The 20,728-nt window shown below is 43.9% G+C and overlaps 1 protein-coding gene across 9 annotated transcripts in view; it reads left to right on the forward strand.

The window, feature by feature from the left end:
- Rbm47 (RNA binding motif protein 47) overlaps positions 1-7,952 on the forward strand; it is a 135,820-nt gene extending 127,868 nt beyond the window's left edge. For all 9 annotated transcript variants that reach the window (XM_048364384.1, XM_048364386.1, XM_048364391.1 and 6 more), the window contains exons 5-6: positions 209-411; positions 5,883-7,952. In XM_048364384.1, coding sequence (XP_048220341.1) covers positions 209-411; positions 5,883-6,122 — 443 coding nt within the window. In that variant the 3' untranslated portion in view covers positions 6,123-7,952. The remainder of the gene's footprint in view (positions 1-208; positions 412-5,882) is intronic.
- The last annotated feature ends 12,776 nt before the right edge of the window (positions 7,953-20,728 follow it).

Raw genomic sequence — 20,728 nt, forward strand, 5'->3', positions numbered from 1 at the left:
AGTAACAGAAGACATTGGTGCCGAAAGCTAGCTGACCTATGGGGAAACTCCATGCCCAGGTGCAGGATGGGCTTGCACTGGTAGAGCCTTAGTTAGCATGGAGAGGCCCTGACTATAAATCTTGGATCTAAAAATACTGTGGAGCAAGCGATGGACCCTCCCCGAGGATCTGAAGTGACACTTATTTTCTCTATTACTTCTCTTGCAGTGGCTATCCCTGCCATCGGAGCCCAGTATTCCATGTTTCAGGCAGCCTCCACCCCCAAAATGATAGAAGATGGCAAAATCCATACCATGGAGCATATGATCAGCCCCATTGCTGTGCAACCAGACCCAGCTAGTGCTGCCGCTGCCGCTGCCGCTGCAGCCGCTGCCGTCATTCCTGCTGTTTCCACCCCACCGCCCTTCCAGGTACAGTGGAGCCGCCCTTTATTGCAGATGCATCCTGTGCCTAGCTGTCGACATTATGAGATTGGGTAGTTTTGTGTGTGTGTGTGCGCGCGCACGCACGGGCGTAATAAGCATACTTCCACTTAGGGCTTTTTGGAGATGAGTGGCTAATTTGGAGATAAGTGGCTAATAAGAGTGTTATGGATTTTGCTGCTTTGGTTGGGTTTGTACAGCAATTCTCAGATCTCAGCCTCCTGAGTAGCTAGGATTGTAGGCTCAATGTAGTTCTTCAAAAATATTTATATTTTAAAAAGTATATATACATGTATATATGTGTGTAATATAGTGTATGTGTGTGTAAAGAAAAGAACTTGCATAGATACATGTCCATGCAAGTTTACAAAATCTGCCCTGCTTTCCACCAGCCATATCTCCCATTATTCCAGACTCTTCCTAAACCAAGTGTAAGTGTTCCTTACATCCTCTCTCCCGTAGAGTCTCCCCTTCCACTGTCCTAGGGAAACCCTCCCTCCAGTACTTCCCCTTAGCGCCATTCTTCTGTGGCCGGTGGCTGCCAAGATGCTATGTCGCAGAAGGAAGCTCTGCCAGCACGAAGGCTGCATCTTGGTCATCATTGTGTCTTCAGTGTTTATCACACAGGGAGTGTTACATCGGTTGAAGTCTGTCACAAGTAAATACTCACACCCAAGGTCTCTCATCTAGAAATTCTAGGCTCCAAGCCCTGACTCCAAGCCATTCAGGAACTGTGCTGGGGTTCTAGAATTAGTACTTTGTCTAAGGGCCTCAGTGATTCTGAGTCAGAGCCAGGCTGTGTCACTACAAGAAAACGCTGCTTCTTCATCATGCTTCCTGGGAACCCAGTCTCCACTTTATTCTTTACAAAGAGCTTAGCCATCTATCTATGTCATTAAGTCATTAAGTACTTTTACTTAATTTTTATGCCAGTCCTGGGGCTTGAACTCAGCCTGGGTACTGTCCTTGAGCTGCTTTTTGCTCAAGGCAAAGGGCTGTACCCCTTGAGCCATAGCTCCATTTCCAGCTTTTTTTTTTCTTCAGTATTCTATTACTCAGAAACTCTTAAAGCACACAAAAGAAATAAATCATACTGTATGATGACAACTGAGTTGAGTTACTACTTGGAGACTGTATATATCCATACTTTTGGACATACTTAATGCAATTTAACTAATTTCCTGTGTATTTGTGATTGATACTTAATTGTACATTGTATAGGCTATCTTTGATATTTTGATACATAGGCATAATGAGTTTTTTGTTTGTTTGTTTGCTTGCTTTTTGCCAGTCTTAGGGCTTAACTGAGCCCTGGGCACTGTCTCTGAGCTTCTTTTGCTCAAAGCTAGCACTCTCCCACTTAAGCCATAGTGTCACTTTTCTGTTTATGTGGTGCTGAGGACTCAAACCCAGGGCTTCATGCATGCTAGGCAAGCACTCTACCATGAGGCCACATTCCCAGCCCCTGCGTAATAGATCTTAAAAGATCATATGTACTGGTTTGAACTACACATGGAACATTGACAACCATTGTTACTCTACTGTGGATAGCAGCTTAGAAGTTACTCCTGTTAGCTGACTGCATCAGCTAGTAACTTCTAATTCTTCTCTTCACAAACTCATGGTATTTGTCTTGAGTGTATTGTCCCAGTTCCAGTCAGGTCCAAATCCCAGACCCATTAATCACACTCTGCTTCCAGACTGCACCTGGCTCCTGGCTGCCTCCTATAGATGGCATCATGGAAACCATCATGTATAGTCTCCTCTGGTGAATTTTATCAAAGTACAGTCATGATCAGTTGATCATGAGCAAATGTGTACCTCTTCTGGTGCTTTCTATACAATGTCTGGAGCATCTGACTTTGTAACAGGTGGGGTCTTGATAATCTCTAAATTCATAAGTACCCTCAACTTATCAGAGTGCTTGAACTTGATTTCCCTGGCCTGTCAGCCTTCAGCCACTTGTGAATTCTCTGCCAAATTACAGCAAAGAAAGGACTATTCCAAATATCATTGATTGAAAAGAGAAAAAGAGAGAAAGAAAAGGAGGAAGGGATAACTGGAAGGAAGGAAGAGGAGAAGGAAGGAAGGCACTTTTCTTTCTTCTTTTATTATATTGGTATTTCTATTTCCTTTGGCAGTACTGGAGATTAAACTCAAGGCCTTGAAGTTGATAGGCGTGGTTCTACTACTTGAGTCATGCCACTAGCCCTTTCTCACTTCGTTTTTCAGATAGAGGCTGAAGCTTTTGCCCAAACTGGCCTCAGACCTCAGTCCTCCTACCCTCTCCTCTTAAGTACCTAGGATTATAGGCCTATGTCACCATGTCTAGCCTAAAAAGTACACCTTTGTATACTTCACTGGTCACTGGTCTTCCCGTGGGATCTGAAGCACCTCCCTCCCGCTGACACACCTTGCCTGCCCCCTCCTCTGCCTTACATACAGGTGCTCAGGAATCCTGTTTAACCACTTCATATCCAGAATTTCACATAGCCTTTGCAAGCAGGGAGGAAATATTTGCCAATGTGAACTTAACACCTTTTCAAAATGCTGTTTCTGTGTGCTCTTAATCCTAACAACAGTCTGCAATACAAGATACACAATGATGAAACTGCAGCCCTTCCCTACCCCAGGCCCCACTCGTATCACACCCCATGAGTGTTGTGTGCCTTAAGTCACATTTCCTCACTGGGACCCTGGCCCTGCACATGTGTTCTGTGAAGGGTCTGGAGAATGAGTGTGCTTGGAGATTCAACGTCGGCACATCACACATTGTCACCCAGCAAGCTTCAGTGCAGTCTTTCCTTGTAATGCCCTGACCCCTGGCAAACACACATTGATCCCATTTACTGGCAGATTGGAGTTCAGTGAGCCGGGCTGGCCAGTGGGCATTGCCACATGGCTGAGCCATGAGCTGCTCTCATTTTTGTAAATTTCTTCAAGGTACTAAAGTACTTGATTAGCAGATCTCAAAGTGGTAGAATGCTTGCTTAGCATGCACAAAGGCCTGATGTTTACTACACAGCACAATCTCTCTCTCTCTCTCTCTCTCTCTCTCACACACACACACACACACACACACACACACACACACACACACACACTTGATTTGCCCAGGTATTTTCCTATAAATGATATATATTGCCAGTACATGGCTCAGGACTGACTCTCTCCTCATCTGTTAGTCGCAGTATGCACTGGTCCCTGGCAGGCATGTACACAGTGGTACACATAGCCCTTGTTTAGTGCTTGTGACTACCAACATCGTGTGTGTTCAGGTTAAGCTACCCCTTTGGGGACATGTCAAAGTCTTGACTCTTCTGACTCAATTCTGTCCCTTACCAGCCCTGAGCTATGAGCCAGGACACATTGGTGTACTCAGCCTGCTATTGGGGGAATAGTCTCTATTCAGGGGTTGAGCCAGACAGGAACATGGTCATCTAAGAGATGTCATCTCCCCGAGGCACCCATGTGTACTCGTGTTGGGAAAGGGTCCTTGTGTCGGGCTGGGACACCATCCTCTCCCTAGTCTGAGGCATTTATTATCTAATGCGCTGTAGGAGGCAAGGTCATAGTAGGTCAAGGCTTAAAAGCCCTGTTGCTCTTCTGCACATGCTCACATCACTGAACACATCTGTATCTCTCCACAAACTTAAGTCTCCAACTTCACTTTGAGTTACATTGAGTCAAGGATACAAATAACGTAAGTCTTGTTTGAAGATTTAGTTAGAGACATTAGAATCCAGGAAGAATTAGCTCCCCCCCTCCCTCTTTTTTGTGTGTGTGTTTGAACCCAGGGCTTCACACTTGTTAGGCAGACTTCTTACCACTGGAGCTACGCCTTCAGCCCAATAAGTTAAATATACTTTTCTACTTCATATAGTCTTTTAACCCCTCCCCCCCCCCCCGCATTTGGTTGGTCATGGGGCTTGATCTAGGCACTGTCCCTGAGCTCTTAAGCTCAAGGCAAGCACTCTACCACATGACCTATAGCGCCACTTCCAGTTTTCTGGTGGTTAATTGGAGATGAGTCTCATGGCCTTTCCTGCCCAGGCTGGCTTTGAACCATGATCCTCATATCTCAGCCTCCTGTGTAGCTAGGATTACAGGCATAAGCCACCAGCGCCCAGCTTCTACTTCATATATTCTAAATCATGCATCCTGAGATGGAGCAAGGAACACAGACGAAATGCCAGCATTTCGTTGGGGGTGTTCTGTGGAACATAAGGCACATCAAGTATTTTGTTAAGTTTTATTTTAATGCCAAAATACCCATTTTTCCATTAAACAGACCCCTGAACTACTCCATGGCAAACCCTTTGAGAATTATTGAGCCTCAAAGTCTTGCCCTCTGACTCCTGTCTCTCTGAAAATATTTTATATTGTACTTCAAGTGGACATGTTGGGGACAAGTATAGAGTGCAGAGGCAGCCATATTTACTTCGACTTTCCTCATGTAGAAACTCCTCCTTATTCTTCAAAACCCTGCACAAATGTCCCCACTTCTAGATGCTTTCTCTAATGCTCCAAATTCATTGACTCCTACAAATCTACAAATTTTGCATAGATTTTTTTTGGGGGGGAGGGGAGGCTGGGAATATGGCCTAGTGGCAACAGTGCTTGCCTCGTACACATGAAGCCCTGGGTTTGATTCCCCAGCACCATATCTATAGAAAACAGCCAGAAGTGGCGCTGTGGCTCAAGTGGCAGAGTGCTAGCCTTGAGCAAAAAGAAGCCAGGGACAGTGCTCAGGCCCTGAGTCCAAGGCCCAGGACTGACCCAAAAAAATAAATAAATAAAATAAATTTATTTTTTGAGACAGAATCTCATTCAGCTCATCATCCTGTGCATCAACTTCTTACATTTTGTTTTGTTTTGTTTTTTGGTGCTGGTACTGAGGCTGGAATTCAGGGCCTGGGTACTGTCCCTCCGCTTTTCCCTTAGCTTTTACCTCCACCTCTGGCTTTTTGCAGTTAACTGGAGATAAGCGCCTCCTTATTTCTTGGGCTACTAATTGTGATCCTCAGATCTCAGCCTCTTGAGTAGCTAGGATTACAAGTGTGAGCCACTGGTGCCCACAAACCAAAACCACCACCCAAAACACTTACGTTTAATTACTGTGTAGATGATAGATTCTGAAGTCCCTTCTCATCAACTGATTGAGTGGAATGATGGACAGAAGATCCTAGAGTAATCCAACTGTTCCCTTCAGCCTTCCTTGTCCTCATCTCCACTTTCTCCAAGGGTCCCATCCTTGAATGTGAGTGACTGAAGGGCCTGAATAAATAAAATCGTTGTGCCTGTCCCCTCTGTGTGCCCGTCCCCTCTGTTGCCTGTCCCCTCTGTGTGCCCGGCCCTTTCATGCGCCCGGCCCCTTGGAGAAAGTGCTTGTGGAATGAATGGAGGATGGTGCTCACACACAGTGGAAACAAGGATTCTTGTTTGCCTCGCCTCTCCAGGGCCGCCCCATCACACCCGTGTACACAGTGGCTCCCAATGTGCAGAGAATCCCCGCTGCTGGCATCTATGGGGCCGGCTATGTGCCATTCGCAGCCCCGGCCACCGCCACCATCGCCACACTACAGAAGAACGCGGCGGCCGCGGCCGCTGTGTATGGAGGCTACGCTGGCTACATACCTCAGGCCTTCCCCGCTGCTGCTATCCCCGTCCCCATCCATGACGTCTACCCCACCTACTGAGCCCCGGCCCACAGAGACCAGCCACCCAGCCACCGCTGAAGGAACGAACACTTTACTATTTATGAAGACAGAATGTGTTCCCTTTGTCCCCACGTGGATCCTGAGTGAAGAATGTCAGATATCACACCGGAGATGTTATACAGAGAGAGATGAAGTGTTCACTAGGGTTTCCTTTCGTGTTGTTTTAAAAGACTGTTTTCAACTTAGGCCTTTGTTCATACATTTCTAAGAGACTTGCAAAAAGGTTCGTGCCTTAATTCCATCTTTTTTTTCCAAATTTGTACGACACTTGTACAGAGGTTTGGGGGTTTTTGTTTTGTTTTCTAAGGATATATTTTCCGTATGAAGGTTATTTTCTTAAACTGTTGCACTCCAGAGAGTTCTATTTTGTAGTACTTTCAATAATAATATTATCAGCTATCTATTGAAAATGTTTTTTAAAAAGCACACTTGAGCAGCTAGGGAACTATTTTGAAATATATATATATATATTCAATATTTAAAGATACAAATGCTAGTGCTTTAAAATACTACATAAGACATTTTTTTAAAGTGGTACTGGAATGTGCAATTTTTAAATAAGTAAAAACCTCTGCTGTATTTTTCCCACTGGTGTCGAGGGCTGATGATGTGACAGTGCTTCTATTTTTTATAGAAATGAAACACTCAGCCTCTCCTTAAGCCAACATGGAAAAGACTCATCTGTGCTCTGAGTCTAACACTGGAAAGCCCTCACCTGCCATCCTTCCCTTGGGCTCGTTCTCCAGGTGCCTTTATTATTAAACCCACTACTCCCTTGCCCCCAGCCACCAGCCCCCTAAACCATCTCTGAAGTTTGGCAAGTTTAGGATCAATGGCTAAACTCCAATAGAAAAGAAAGAAAAAAAACTGTGTCTTTTATACTTCTTCCTGGGTTTATATTGGGCCTTTTTGTTTTGTGATAAATATTTTTGAGGGGGGATTTGGGAGGTTTTATCTTCTAGCTATCTGTGCTATTTTCAATAGCAGACTACGTGTAAGCACAGGTTTTCATATGTTTGCCTAAGACATCTTTGCATAGCTATTTAATTGTCCAGTATACAACTTTTAAGTCTCTTTCTACTGCTTTTATTTTATTACTATTTTTGTTGAAGTATGAGTTTTTAGAGATGAAGAATGTATGTGGTTCTAGACAAGACCCTAAAGACTTGTCAGCAGAAAGCCAAGCCTCTAGTTTGCCTTACTGTGCATTATGCAAAACACCCCATCAGGGGTGTTGGAAAGGTGGTGTTTTTTGAACAGGGCTGTTCCTACAGTACTGTGCATTTGGCAGTGAACTTGGACCACACACGTCCCGGACAAGGAGAGAGAGACCTGCCGGAGTTGAAAGAGAGTTTGTAAATATTTTCTAATACTTTCAATCCTTTTATGTTGAGAAAGTTCATGGTACATAGTTCAATGCAAAACTGAAACCATTTTATTTCAATGTTATTGTTAGTTAAGCAGATTTGTTTTATGAGGAAATATATTGTCCAGTGTTTGGTGCCTGTTTCGTCCCAGGTTTTTTTGTTTCACAGAGTGAATGTAAAATACAGTCACATGTTAAGATAGTCATCTGTTTTATGAAATACATCAAGTTGAATTTTTTTTTTTTTTAGAAAAAGGCTTTAATCAAGAAAATGAGGTGTGTGGTAGGTAGCAGATATGTGGTTGTATTTTTATGTCATGTTAGAGATCTGTGAAATCTTTGTAACTCACTGGATTTTTGTGGATGGTTAAATTCTTATTTGTGGATTCATAAGAGGACCATGCTCTTAGCAAATACTTTTTGAGTTTCTGTTGGTCGCCTTTGTTTAAAAAAAAAAAAAATTAGGAGATTCTCAAATGCCTTCCATCTCTGCTCATCTTGATGAGTTTTTATATGTAAGGAATATTTATTTTTTAGCTATTCTATAAAATTATTGTGTGCCCACTAAGGCCTTTAAACATTCCTGATAGTCCTTTCCATCATTCTTGTATGACATGAAGTAATCGTGCAATGATCCTGATGTTCCAGCCAGCAAGCTGCATCCAAATGCAAATGGATGGGTGACCAGAACGCAACCAAAAAATCCCATTCGGATTGGACCCTCTTCCCCTCATTTGTGCGAAAGCATTGTCCTTCCAGCAAAGAACTGCTAACAGAGATTCACTGGGTAAAACTCTGACCCAGTGTTCCTACTGTGTTTTACATGTGCCTACAAAACATTTGCAAAAAATAAAAGGTGATGTCTTAATGTGGCAACTACCAAGCTACCTTAAAAACAAATGTTGGTGACAGCCAGTTAAGTTTACCCATGAGCCCTCTCTCTGTGGTCTTAACGTGTTCCTGTTTGAAAAACCATTTCATGTACACACTACTGAGGTGAGTCTATAACTTGAAATGTGAACTTTTTTTTTTAGGGTTAAGAACAAAGTATATAAATGTTTTGAAAAAAAGTCTTAGAGTTTTATTTTCAAACATGCTCATAGTTTAGTTATCTGTAGCTGCTTTGTATTGGAAACGCTTTTTAGATCTTGCTCCATTTACAATACATTCTTAGGATGTATGTAGTAAATAAAGCTTTCTTTAAAGCAATTTTAAGATTTGTGTTTTATTTTTATAAGACAACCCCCCCCCACACACACACACATATCCCAACAAATTAGGAAAACGCTCACCATGTAGAAGGAATAAACTAATTCAATATTTTCCAATGGAGAAATGTTCATGCTGTCGTCATGTGGAAAGAGGCTCGGTTGTGAACAATTGCTATGCCCTGACTCAGGCCTGGTGTGGTAGAAGGGACTAGATATGGCAAAGCCTAGCAGACATTTGTTTATGGTTCCAAGGCTCTCAGAATGAGAAATGGTGGCAGTTGGCACACTGAATTACTTGGTGATCTCATGAAAGTGCGGGGGATCTTGATGTTTGTCACTGCATCCACAATCTTCTTTCTCCTTTTCACAGTGCACAATAAGGTTTGCCAAATGCTTCCTTCTAACAATCTATCAGCAAATCCCAGCAAGCAATTGGAGAGAAAGAGATATCAATAGAATTGTGGTACTTCTCAAAATTATTCCCTTTGGGTTTGCCAGTAATTAGGAATTTGACCTTCCTAACTTTAAGCCTGGGTCATGACCTCCCACCTAGAATCCTAACTTCCTCTTAAACACATAAAGACCTTTCTAGATCCAGAAGAGACCTGGGAACTTCCCAAGGAGACAGATCATTAGGCAATATTCTTAAGGGCAACAGATCTTGTGGAGAAGAGTTTATAAAAGACCGATGATGAGAAAGAGCTCACTGCCTGGCTGTGGTCCCATACCTCTGCTCCATGCAGGCTTTGTTCTAGGAGCTGGTCTTGTTTCTCTGGCCCTCTGGAGCTCACCTTCTAGTGAAAAGTGCAAAGAACCAGGCCAGGGGAGGATGCAGGCTGTGATTAAGTGACTCACTAGGCTCTGGCTGCCATGTCTCAGGTGGACCACATCATAAACCATGAAGTAGTCAGATGAAGGCCTAGCCGAGGTCACACAGCTGGTGAGAACAGGGGCTCAAGTCTTGAGTTCTCAACCTGGGTCCCAGACTAGAATAGCATACTGCCCCTGGACTTGGGTAAAATGTTTTAGGGAAAGGAAAGAAAGAGCTTGTGAGATAGCATATGCCTATAATCCAGAACTCGGAAGGCTGAGGCAAGAGGATGAAAAGTTCAAGGTTTGCCCAGGCTACTTACAGGCAAATGTAAAGACAGTGATATGCCAGGTTGGTGAACAAGTGTACACCCTTAGATTTAAAGAATTGCGCTACAAAGCACAAAGATTGTGGAGAACTCTTAACCAACGATCACAGTAAATCTGCTCTACCTTCTGGGTCTGCTTGATTGGTGCTGGCATCAAAACCACGCTTCATACATGCTATAAGCACATGCTAAAGTATCTTTCTGATTCATTATAATAAATAGATGCTCCTTTTATTTCAAAAGTATCTGTCATGTCAACAAATGTAAGCACTTAGTTGAATATCAGAAATCTGTGTAGTCTGCTTTATGACCTCAAATATTACATAATACTATCTCTGTTATAAAGTTGTTTGTGTTGTTTTGTTTTGTTTTTTGCCAATCCTGGGGCTTGGAACTCAGCCTGAACACTGTCCCTTGCTTCTTTTTACTCAAGGCTAGCACACTACCACTTGAGCCACAGTGCCCTTTCATGGTTTCATGTGGTGCTGAGAAATCAAACCCAGTCCTTCATATATATGAGGCAAGCAAGCACTCTACCACCAGGCCATATCCCCAGATCCCTCTTTGTTATAAAGTCTTCTTAAGGGGTTGGGTTCTGGTGGCTCATGCCTACATGTAATCCTAGCTACTCAGGAGGCTGAGATTTGAGGATTGCAGTTCAAAGACAGCCTGGGTAAGAGAGTCTGTGAGACTCAGCCACCTCAGCTCTCAGATCTCTTAATCACTTAGATATCATAATCCCAACATCAGAAGGTAATTGTGAAAACCATGTGATGCCATGAATTTTCAAAGGCTTGACATGTAGGCACTTTCTAAAAGGTCCTTTTCTTCCCTCTTGAGCTCTAGCTAGTATGAATGCCTTCCTCTAGATCAATTCCATGAAATTTTCCATTTGAAGCTTTGAATCATTTTAAAATCATGTATTTGGGTTTTGGTGTGATTGTTGTGCAGTGCTAGGCAAGTGCTTGACCAAGGAGTTCCACCCTAACCTGAGTCCTTTCATTCACTTATGTATTTAAGATACATTTGAGTGTATTGAATAATTTCTGCTAGTACAGGGGAAGACACTTGAGAGACAACAGCAAAATCAGCCCTTGCGCTGGGAATGTGGCTAGTAGCAAGAGAGCTTGCCTTGTATACATGAAGCCCTGGGTTCAATTCCCCATCACCATATATATAGAAAACGGCCAGAAGTGGCGCTGTGGCTCAAGTGGTAGAGTGCTAGCCTTGAGCAAAAAGAAGCCAGGGACAGTGCTCAGGCCCTGAGTTCAAGGCCCAGGACTGGAAAAAAAAAAATCAGCCCTCACTTTTGCAGAAAAATCCCAGGCAGTATTTATAGCAAGTCACTGTTTTCACCTAGCCATGTGCAGGATGTGTGGGGAGGGAGAATCGGGAAGGTGGCAGAGAGGAAAGGGATGGAGAATGCGTGGCCCCAAGGAACTCAACATGGCAGCAAAGCAGACTCAGTCATAAGGGTGGTTCAGTGTGGCTACCACAGAAAAGGAGTTTTGAACAAATTGCTCTGCCTCTGGTCTTTCAGCACTGCACTTGGCTCAAGGCCCTGAATTCACTGTGGAAGGAGATCTGGTTCCTATAAGGAAGTTGGGAGCCAATAATCACATGGGAAAAAATCCTGGATCATTCATTCCTTCATTCCTCTGACATGTCTTTGTAGCTGAGGGCTTGTCTAACTTAGTGTGGGACCTCTAACAGGCAGCCCCCTATTTGCTGCCTTTCCTGGCGCAGGCACCTGCCTGCTGAGCCTGACCTTGTCTGTGACCATTTACAAGGACAGCCAAGGCATTTCAGTGCCCTCTTCCTTCTGCAGATCCAGATTCCAGCCAGGGACACTATGCAGCTGCCAGGTCATCCCCATGGCCCCTACACGAGCTCCCACGGAACAAGCCAGGCAGGCCTCAATGGGTGTCCGCGTGACTGAGGATAGAGGAGGGTCCCAAGTAAAATCTTCAGGGACATCCTGGCTCTACCAATGGGAATATGTTCCCATGAGCTCTATTCCACACCATTAGAGCCACAACCAGAGGCAACTCCAAATTCTGTATTTGCAAGAAATACGACCTTTCCCAAGCTAATTTTTAGCCACCCCGATTTCTTGGCTTGCTCTACTTTGTTTGTCAAAAATCTTCATTAATGATTAACCAACCACGAGGTTTGAATAGGCCTTAGTCATTCTAAGCAGGTAGGACTCCTCACGGAAGCCTACTTGTTCCTGACTCGACCTTGCTGTTCGTCAAGACATTTTGAGCTATGTGTTATGATAATATTGGGTTCTGTGCATTCAATGGTGCTAGGATTTTTCCTCTCCTTGCTCAGGACCTTTTAGTAAATACTGTGGTAGCACCATGGGACAATGTCATTTCCATCAAGCTCACTACCCCTCCCTGTGGACACTTTCTTCTATAAGGAGAAAAACTCTGGAAATGAAGCTTATTCGAAATATGCTTTACTGGAGGGAAACTTGCTGAGCATGAGAAAAGCAAAAATAATCAATCATTCTTCCTAACCCTTAAGTACAAACCAGAGTATTTGACTGCCCTCGGTGAGCATTTCTTTGTCATGTTCTTCGTTTTCCTGGTTTGGGACTAAGGTAGGGAGTTTTAGAGGATGATAACTCACCAGGAAATAAGATTAAATTATAGTTTTCCAGTTGAATGTTTCCCATATGTTGAGCAGTATTTTATATGTTTACAATTTTTTATTGACAATAAAATAGATATACCACAGTGTACATATTATATTCATCTCGGTGAACTTCCACAGACTGAGCATATGCCTGGAGCCAGCACCCAGATGAAGAGCATGACCAGCATTCCAGAAGCTTCTCTTGGGCTCTATCCAATGATTCCTCAAGGAAAGCTACCACCCTGACTCCTAACAACATGGATTAGTTTTCATGGACAATTTTTTCATAACAGAAGTATTTACTACTATTATTTCATTTTAAGTAGGATAAAAATAAAGCAACAAGGTAAAAAAAGGTTTAATAGGTTGTTTCAGCTCACCCAGCTGGTGAGTATGTGAAAGAGGCTGGATTTGAACCTTGATCATGTAGTGCCAGAGGTAGGAATGGAGAATAGGAATACATTTATAAAGGGTCAACATATGCTCTCCTTCCTTTTTGGCTGAAAAACACTTTTCAGTACCTATTTTACAAAACAGCCCTTTCTCTCCACTATTAAATATATTCAAACAGACTGGAAATAACACAATTGGAATTTAGTTGGTCTTTTGTTTGTGAGGCTTGAACTCTGGGCCTGGGCACTCTCCCTGAGCTCTTCAGCTCAAGGCTAGTGCTCTACCACTTGAGCCACAGCTCCACCTCCACCAGTTTTCTGGTGGTTAATTGGAGATACGAGTCTCATGGATTTTTCTGACTGGGCTGGCTTTGAACCACAATCCTCAGTGCTCAGCCTCCTGAATAGCTAGAAGCCCCCAGCACCCGGCTTTGAGATTTCGTTTTAAAAACATGCAATGATAGTTTTAAGGCTTTAACTCAAACATTCTGTAGTAAATGGATCTGGAATGGCCCAGAGTTGAAAGGGAAGCTGGCCATTGAAGGTCCTGCTTTCACTTTTCAGAATGTTCTTCTGGTAATGAGCATTCTAACCTTCACTTTCCCCCGATTAATTCCACCACAGACAATCGCCTGGGAGAGTATGTGCTTCCTTGTATTTTATGGATCCTGTGGAGCTCTGGCAACACTTAGTACCATGCTGGTAATATAAAGTATTGGCTCTGGAAGCTTCCTCAATAGGTCTTCCTGCCTCCATTTTTGTTCTTCTTCCACATCCTCTACACTGGAGTCAGAGGGATCTTCTAGAATCCAATGTGAATATCATTCATATAAAAAAATCTTCAGTGGCTACTTACTGTTTTATGGTACAGGTGTTCCGAATTTTAGCTAAAACATACAAGACTCTTCATAATGTGGCATCTGTGCATCTCTCTAGAGTTATAGCTTTCCAATCATTGACAGGCAGAACTAATACTCAGCAATGGTATGACCATTTTGGCCGTTTACTGTTGATGTCTGTCCATCTGGACAGCTGGAAGCTGAAACAAAAAAAAAAATAAAAACAAAAACAGAAACTTACATGAAACAAAGGACACCACTGAGAAATCTCTGTTTTGAACTAACTTTTTTTACGTGGTACAAGATATGGCGCCTATTTGAAGCCTGTTTTCAGTAGTTAACAACATGATAGCACAGACTGGTAACTTGGGAGGTTTGTTTTGGCTCACTGTAGTGGCCACGGTGAAGGGTAAGCATCAGGTGAGGGCTTCTTGCTGGCAGTGCAGAGCACTGCATGAGGACACAGGTAACACACAGGGCTGCGTCCTCTGCTCTCTACTAGAACTAGGTTTCCACCTTTTTTTTTTTTTGTCAGTCCTGGGGCTTGAACTCAGGGCCTGAGCACTGTCCCTGGCTTCTTTTTGCTCAAGGCTAGCATTCTACCACTTGAACCACAGCACCACTTCTGGCTTTTTCTATATATGTGGTACTGAGGAATTGAATCCAGGGCTTCATGGATAGTATGCGAGCACTTTACCACTAGGCCATACTCCCAGCCCTAGGTTTCCACCTTCTAATGCTTCCTAATGGTAGTTGATGTGTGTTGCAGTTTGCAGAGAAATTCCCCACACAGGCTCACATGTTGAGGGTTGGGTACCCCTCAGGTGCCACCCCAGGCTTGGTGATAGAAACTTTAGGAAGTGGAGCCTAGCTGGACGAAGTAGAACACTGGGTAAATGTTCTTTGTGACGATACCTTGTCCCTGGTCCCTTCCCTATTTTCCCTCTCCTTCCTGGCTGCCATACAGTGAGCAGTATCTATACCATCAGGCTCTTATGGCCATGAGATTCTCTCTTGCCTGGGCCCAAAGCAGTGGACCCAGCTGGCCTTGGATTGAAACCACTGAAACCATAAGTAAGCCTTAAGTTGTTTCTCTCAGGTATTTGCTACATATGTGCACATACACACACACACACACACACACACACACACACACACACACACACACAGAGCTAACATAAACCCCAACTTAGTTTCAGAGTGGCCATACCATATTCAAATCAGTAGGGTTAACTTCATTCCTTTGGATATCTCATTTGACCCAGCATGATTTGATTATTTTTTCCCCTCTTGAATGGTCTAGGCATCCTTGACTTCAATCAATCGTAGAAGTATGAGTTTGCCTCTGTAGGTTGCCTCTGTAGGTCTACCCTTATTCCAATATCATTGTCTTCATGAAATTGAGGATGGTGAGTCCTCCCAGTTTGTTCTTTTTCAGGATTATCTTTTCTCTTTAATTTTGTATGACTTTTCTTTTTTTGCTCAAGTCTAGCACTCTACCACTTGAGCCACAGCACCACTTCTGGCCTTTTCTGTTTATGTGGTACCAAAGAATTGAACCCAGGGCTTCATGCATGCTAGGCAAGTGCTCTTACCACTAGGCCAAACTCCCGGTCCCTCTGTATGACTTTTAAGGCTAGTTTTTCCATCGATGTAGAAAAGACTTGAGATTTCCATAAGTATTGTCCTAAATCTATGGATCACTTTGAGGAGTCTTGTCCTCTTAACAAAGTTAACTTTACCACTCCACAAACACACAATATCTATTCTTATTAGGGCTTTGATTGATTTCAGGAATGTTGTATAGTTCTCAGTGTGCAAGTGTTACATGTCTTGGTTGCATTTCTTCCTAAGTAATTCTTTCTGATACTATTGTAAATGGGATCGTTCATTTCAGTTTGGGATTGTTTACTGCTAATGTAGAGAAATGTATCTGTTTTCCATTTTAACTCCTCGTTTATTTCCTCAGCTTACCAAAATATGGGAAAAGAGAAGAAGTGCCATTAAGACTCTGTTAGAGGGCTGGGAATATGGCCTAGTGGTAGAGTGCTTGCCTTGTATACATGAAGCCCTGGGTTCCATTCCTTAGCACCACATATATAGAAAAAGCCAGAAGTGGCACTGTGGCTCAAGTGGTAGAGTGCTAGCCTTGAGCAAAAAGAAGCCAGGGACAGTGCTCAGGCCCTGAATTCAAGCCCCAGGACTGGTAAAAAAAAAAAAAAAAGACTGTTAGAAACCAGTGCTCAACATATATATGCTTGATAGCTAAGAGCATGGAATGAAGGCAATGAGATGGGAAGATGGTACACAATGACGAAGGAAGTAGGACAAGCATGGAACTATGGGAAACCCCACTGATAAATGAGCAGGTTGTCAGAGAAGCCAGTGTGAGGGGAAGGAGGAAAACCCTATAATTCAACTACTTATTGATACATTTTGCTGAGGAAGTGGCTCCGCAGTACAGCACCTGCCTAGCATGCACCAGGCCCTGGGATCTGTCCCCAGAATCACAGAAAAAAAGCCACTCAAAATTCAGAGCTTAAACATCAGCTTAATCAGTTCTGACCTTATTATTTCATGTACTAAGCTCTTGCCTGACATTGACAAAATAGACTCCCACTGCATAAAAATAAGTCTGGGGGCTGGGAAGGTGGCTAAGTGGTGGAGTGCTTGCCTAGCATGCATGAAGCTCTGGGTTCAATTCCTCAGTACCACACACAGAGAAAAATCTGGAAGAGGTGCTGTGGTTCAAGTGGTAGAGTACCAGTCTTTAGCAAAAGAAGCTCAAAGACAGTGCCCAGGCCCTGAGTTAATGCTCCAGGACTGGCAAAAAAATAAAATAAGCCTAAAGGCCACCAAATGTTTTGGGGCTTTTAATCCCTGAATTTAAGGATCCTACATCTGTGATGATGAGAAAATGGACTACAGGAACAATTTCTTAGTAAAATCTTAATGAGTGCCTCTCCAGAGAGGAAAAACACAAATTGGAGGCATTTACAAATTCCCAGGGCATGAATACTGTCCTCGAGGCTGATCCAAGATGCTGTTGCTGCTATTGCTTCTTCTTGTTCTTCCTCCTCCTCCTTCCTCGTCCTTCTCCTCCTCCTCTTTCATCTGTGTGAGTGTGTGTGTGTGTGTGTGTGTGTGTGTGTGTTGGTATCTGAGCTTGAACTCAGTGCCTGTGCTATCCCTTGGCTTTGCCACTCAAGGCTGGCACTCTGCCACTTGAGCCATAGCTCCATTTCTGGCTTCTTACTGGTTAATTAATTGGAGATGAGTCTCATGGACTTTCCACATGGCTTTGAACCATGATTCTCAGATCTCAGCCTCTTGAGTAGGTAGGATTATAGGTTTGAGCCACCCACATCTGGCTGATGCCCAGCTTCTAAGGTGCCATCCTGGAACCTACAGTTGGGACAAGATGTACAACAGGGGGGCTGGGGATATGGCCTAGTGGCAAGAGTGCTTGCCTCGTATACATGAGGCCCTGGGTTCGATTCCCCAGCACCACATATACAGAAAATGGCCAGAAGTGGCGCTGTGGCTCAAGTGGCAGAGTGCTAGCCTTGAGCAAAAAGAAGCCAGGGACAGTGCTCAGGCCCTGAGTCCAAGCCCCAGGACTGGCCAAAAAAAAAAAAAAGATGTACAACAGCCCATCATTATGCAGTATTTCCAATATGTGGATACAATGAGATGAAAACAGCCATAGGCACATAAGGAGCAGTAGTGATTTTGAAGTATTTATATAGCTTGTTTTCAACAGAACGTATTTTGGATAAGTTTAGCTAATTTGATTTTTTCATCATGGATGTGGTTAACCACTGATTCAGCAAATTTCTGAAAATTTCACAGTCATCTCTCAGGAGTAGCACAAGTCAGACTCCAGGTTGGGCAGCGCTGTCACACTGTGAGCTAAGGGACATGTGACCTAGCACCAAAGAAGAGCCTGGGGGGTGAGTCACACTGACCACTTCCTGCTCTGGAGTCTTTGGGTAGATTATGAATCTCAGTTTCCTCACCAGAAAAATAGGATGATGATACACATATCTCCAGGTTACTATGAAGATTAGAGAGCAATACATAGAACCCAATGCATAAAAGATAGTAAAAGAAAATACTTTGTTGCTGTTGCTTTGCTTTGGCCATATATATATATTTTTTAATTATTATTATTTGTCCAGAGAAAGGCAAGTGGGAGTTACCAAAGGTACAGTGGGACTTACCAAGTCCCCCACTAGGTATGGTGTTTGTGTGAAGGAACAGATGCAAAAGTTTCACTTACACATTTTTTTTTTGTCTATTGTGGGGCTTGACCCAGGGCCTGGGCACTGTCCCTGAGCTTTTTTGTTCAAGGCTAGCACTCTACCACTTTGAGCCACAGCTCCACTTCCTGTTTCCTAGTGGTGAACTGGAGATAAGATTCTCCCGGACATTTTTGTCCAGGCTGGCTTTGAACTGTGATCCTCAGATATCACCCTCCTGATTTCCTTCCTTCCTTCCCTTCCTTCCTTCCTTCCTTCCTTCCTTCCTTCCTTCCTTCCTTCCTTCCTTCCTTCCTTCCTTCCTTCCTTCCTCCCTCCCTCCCTCTCTCTCTCTTTCTCTCTCTCTCTCTCTCTCTCTCTCTCTCTCTCTCTCTCTCTCTCTCTCTCTCTAGATCATAGGGCTTGAACTTAGGGCCTAGGTGCTGTCCCTGAACCTTTTTTGCTGAAGGCTAATGTCTACTGGTTTCTTCTGGTGATTAACTGGAGATAAGAGTTTCATGGACTTTCCTGTCTAGGCTGGCTTTGAACTGCAATCCTGAGATCGCAACCTTCTAAGTAGCTAGGAATATAGGCTGAGCCAGCAGAGCTGGCTAACACTTTCCTGAGCAGAGTGCTGAATACCTTGCTCTACTCCTCCAGGGATTTTTGGGGAGAGGGGAAGCAGAGCCTCAGGTCCCCTGTGTTCCTAGAATTAGGGGAATCGTAGGTTGTATGGGGTATGTGACCCCATCCAGAGCCTTCCTGACTTCCCAAATGTATCCCCGACAGACTGCTTGGAAAATTGGCAATTCCTGGCCATGCACATTTTGTGTGTTGCCTAAAGGGAGTCAGCACCTCACCTAGCTGAGGCTGTCACAAGGCCCAGCTTATCAGGCAGCCTTGAGGGCAGAGATGGGGCTTAGGAGAAACTCCTACTTGGGAGCCAGCGTGGAGGAGGCTGGAGCAAAGGTTCTGATGTGAAGATAACAGGAGGCTGGGAAGGGGTTAGAAGAAGCACAGCCTGGCTCTGCCCCCATTCCCAGAACTGCCAGCGCTTCTGATTTCTTCGCATCGGGTGAGAAAGCCAACATCTTCTTTACTTGTCTGTGCCCTCCACGACAAGTGCCAGGGAAACTGGAACCAGGAAGTAAATGCGCAGTGGCTGGCACTAGATCCCACTTCAACCCGTTGGTCAACATTCACAGTCTCTTTGGAGAGGCCTGTGGAAAGATGAGCTGACGGAGGATAATCCTTCTACCAGGGGGAGGCCAGTGTACTTTGTCCCCTAGTTTTCTGGTCACTTACGAAACAGCGATCACAACCTGCCAGTCGTTTTATTTTTTCTCTTATTATTTTTATGTAGTTGTACAAAGTAGTTATAGTTCCATAAGTCAGGTCATGGTTCTTGGTCCATGTGACCCTTGTTCTCCCTCAATCTCCCCTCCGGTTCCTACCCTCAAGTTACATAGTTCAACTTTTTTCTGTACTGTACACTGAATATAATTACTGCATTTGCTCACCCTTCCTTCATCCATTCTGCCAGTCATGTTTTAGACATGGAAAGCTCAGCATGGGACAACTCCTGTGGCACAGGAGCTGGAAGTGGGCTGGAAATGTGGCTTTGCGCTCAGCCCCAGGCAAGTCACCTGGCCTCTCCAGTCCTCTATTTCCTGTCTGTGAATCAGAGATTCTAGAACCTGCCTTCACTGTGGTCATCCTAGGAAGACTTGCGATGAGTAAAAGCTTTGCCCTGTAGTAGGTAACACAGGTATTTGATAAGTTGTACCTGGGGTTGTCACAGCTGCCTGAGTGACCTTGAGCCTTAGTGTCCTCTCGAAACAGATGCAGAAGCCTTAAGTTTCCAACATTCCATTATTCTAGGACAAACAGGATTCTTGGCCTCTACCCTCTTAGCCTATCTACAGAGGAGATTAGGCCCTGAGCTTTTGCAATGCTCAGATAGCAAAGACCTTTGGCAGCAGAGGAGGCCTGTTTTCTCCCTCCCCCAGAACTGAGTTCTGAGGCTGTAGAGCAAGGAGCACCCTGGGGTGTTTCTCTAATGGGCAGGACTGGGTGGACTGTGAAAGACTGCCTGCTAAAAGAGGCTTGGGGGTGGGGAGTAGGTTGATTTGGGATAAAGGCCTGATAAATCTGCAACAGTTGCTTAGAGCCTCAGCACCATCTCCCAGCAAGCACTGCTCCACAAAGGTTAGGGTAAGACTGACCCCGGTTTCAAAAGAAAATTCCTTTCTGGACCCTGGTTGAATGAAGTAAAGGAGAGAGAGAGAGAGACAGACAGACAGACAGAGAGACACAGAGACACAGAGAGAGACACAGAGACAGAGAGACAGAGAGGGAGAGAATGAGAATACTTGTGTATTCTGGGCACTGTCCCCTGAGCCTTTTTGTGCTCTCCCACTTAAACATGGCATCACTTCTGGCTTTTTTGAATAATTTATTGGAGAAAAAGAGTTTCACAGATTTTCCTGTCTAGGCTGGCTTCGAATGGCAATCCTCAGATTTCAGCCTCCTGAATAGCTAGGATTTCAGTCGTGAGCCACAAGTGCCTGGCTCAGGAAAGTATTTTCCTTGTCATCTTTTTAGTTGTCATTTGCTAGGCAAAGAGGAGACATAAATCTGAATGCCCAATCCAATACCTTACTTCTAATCAATAATTTAATTGGTCCCTATTAAATTCTATTTCAGATCTCTTGTTTCTATAAGTGCCAGAAAGAGACAAGTGGCACATGTTTT

Source organism: Perognathus longimembris, chromosome 16 (assembly GCF_023159225.1).
Source record: "Perognathus longimembris pacificus isolate PPM17 chromosome 16, ASM2315922v1, whole genome shotgun sequence".
Taxonomy (NCBI): Eukaryota; Metazoa; Chordata; class Mammalia; order Rodentia; family Heteromyidae; genus Perognathus; species Perognathus longimembris.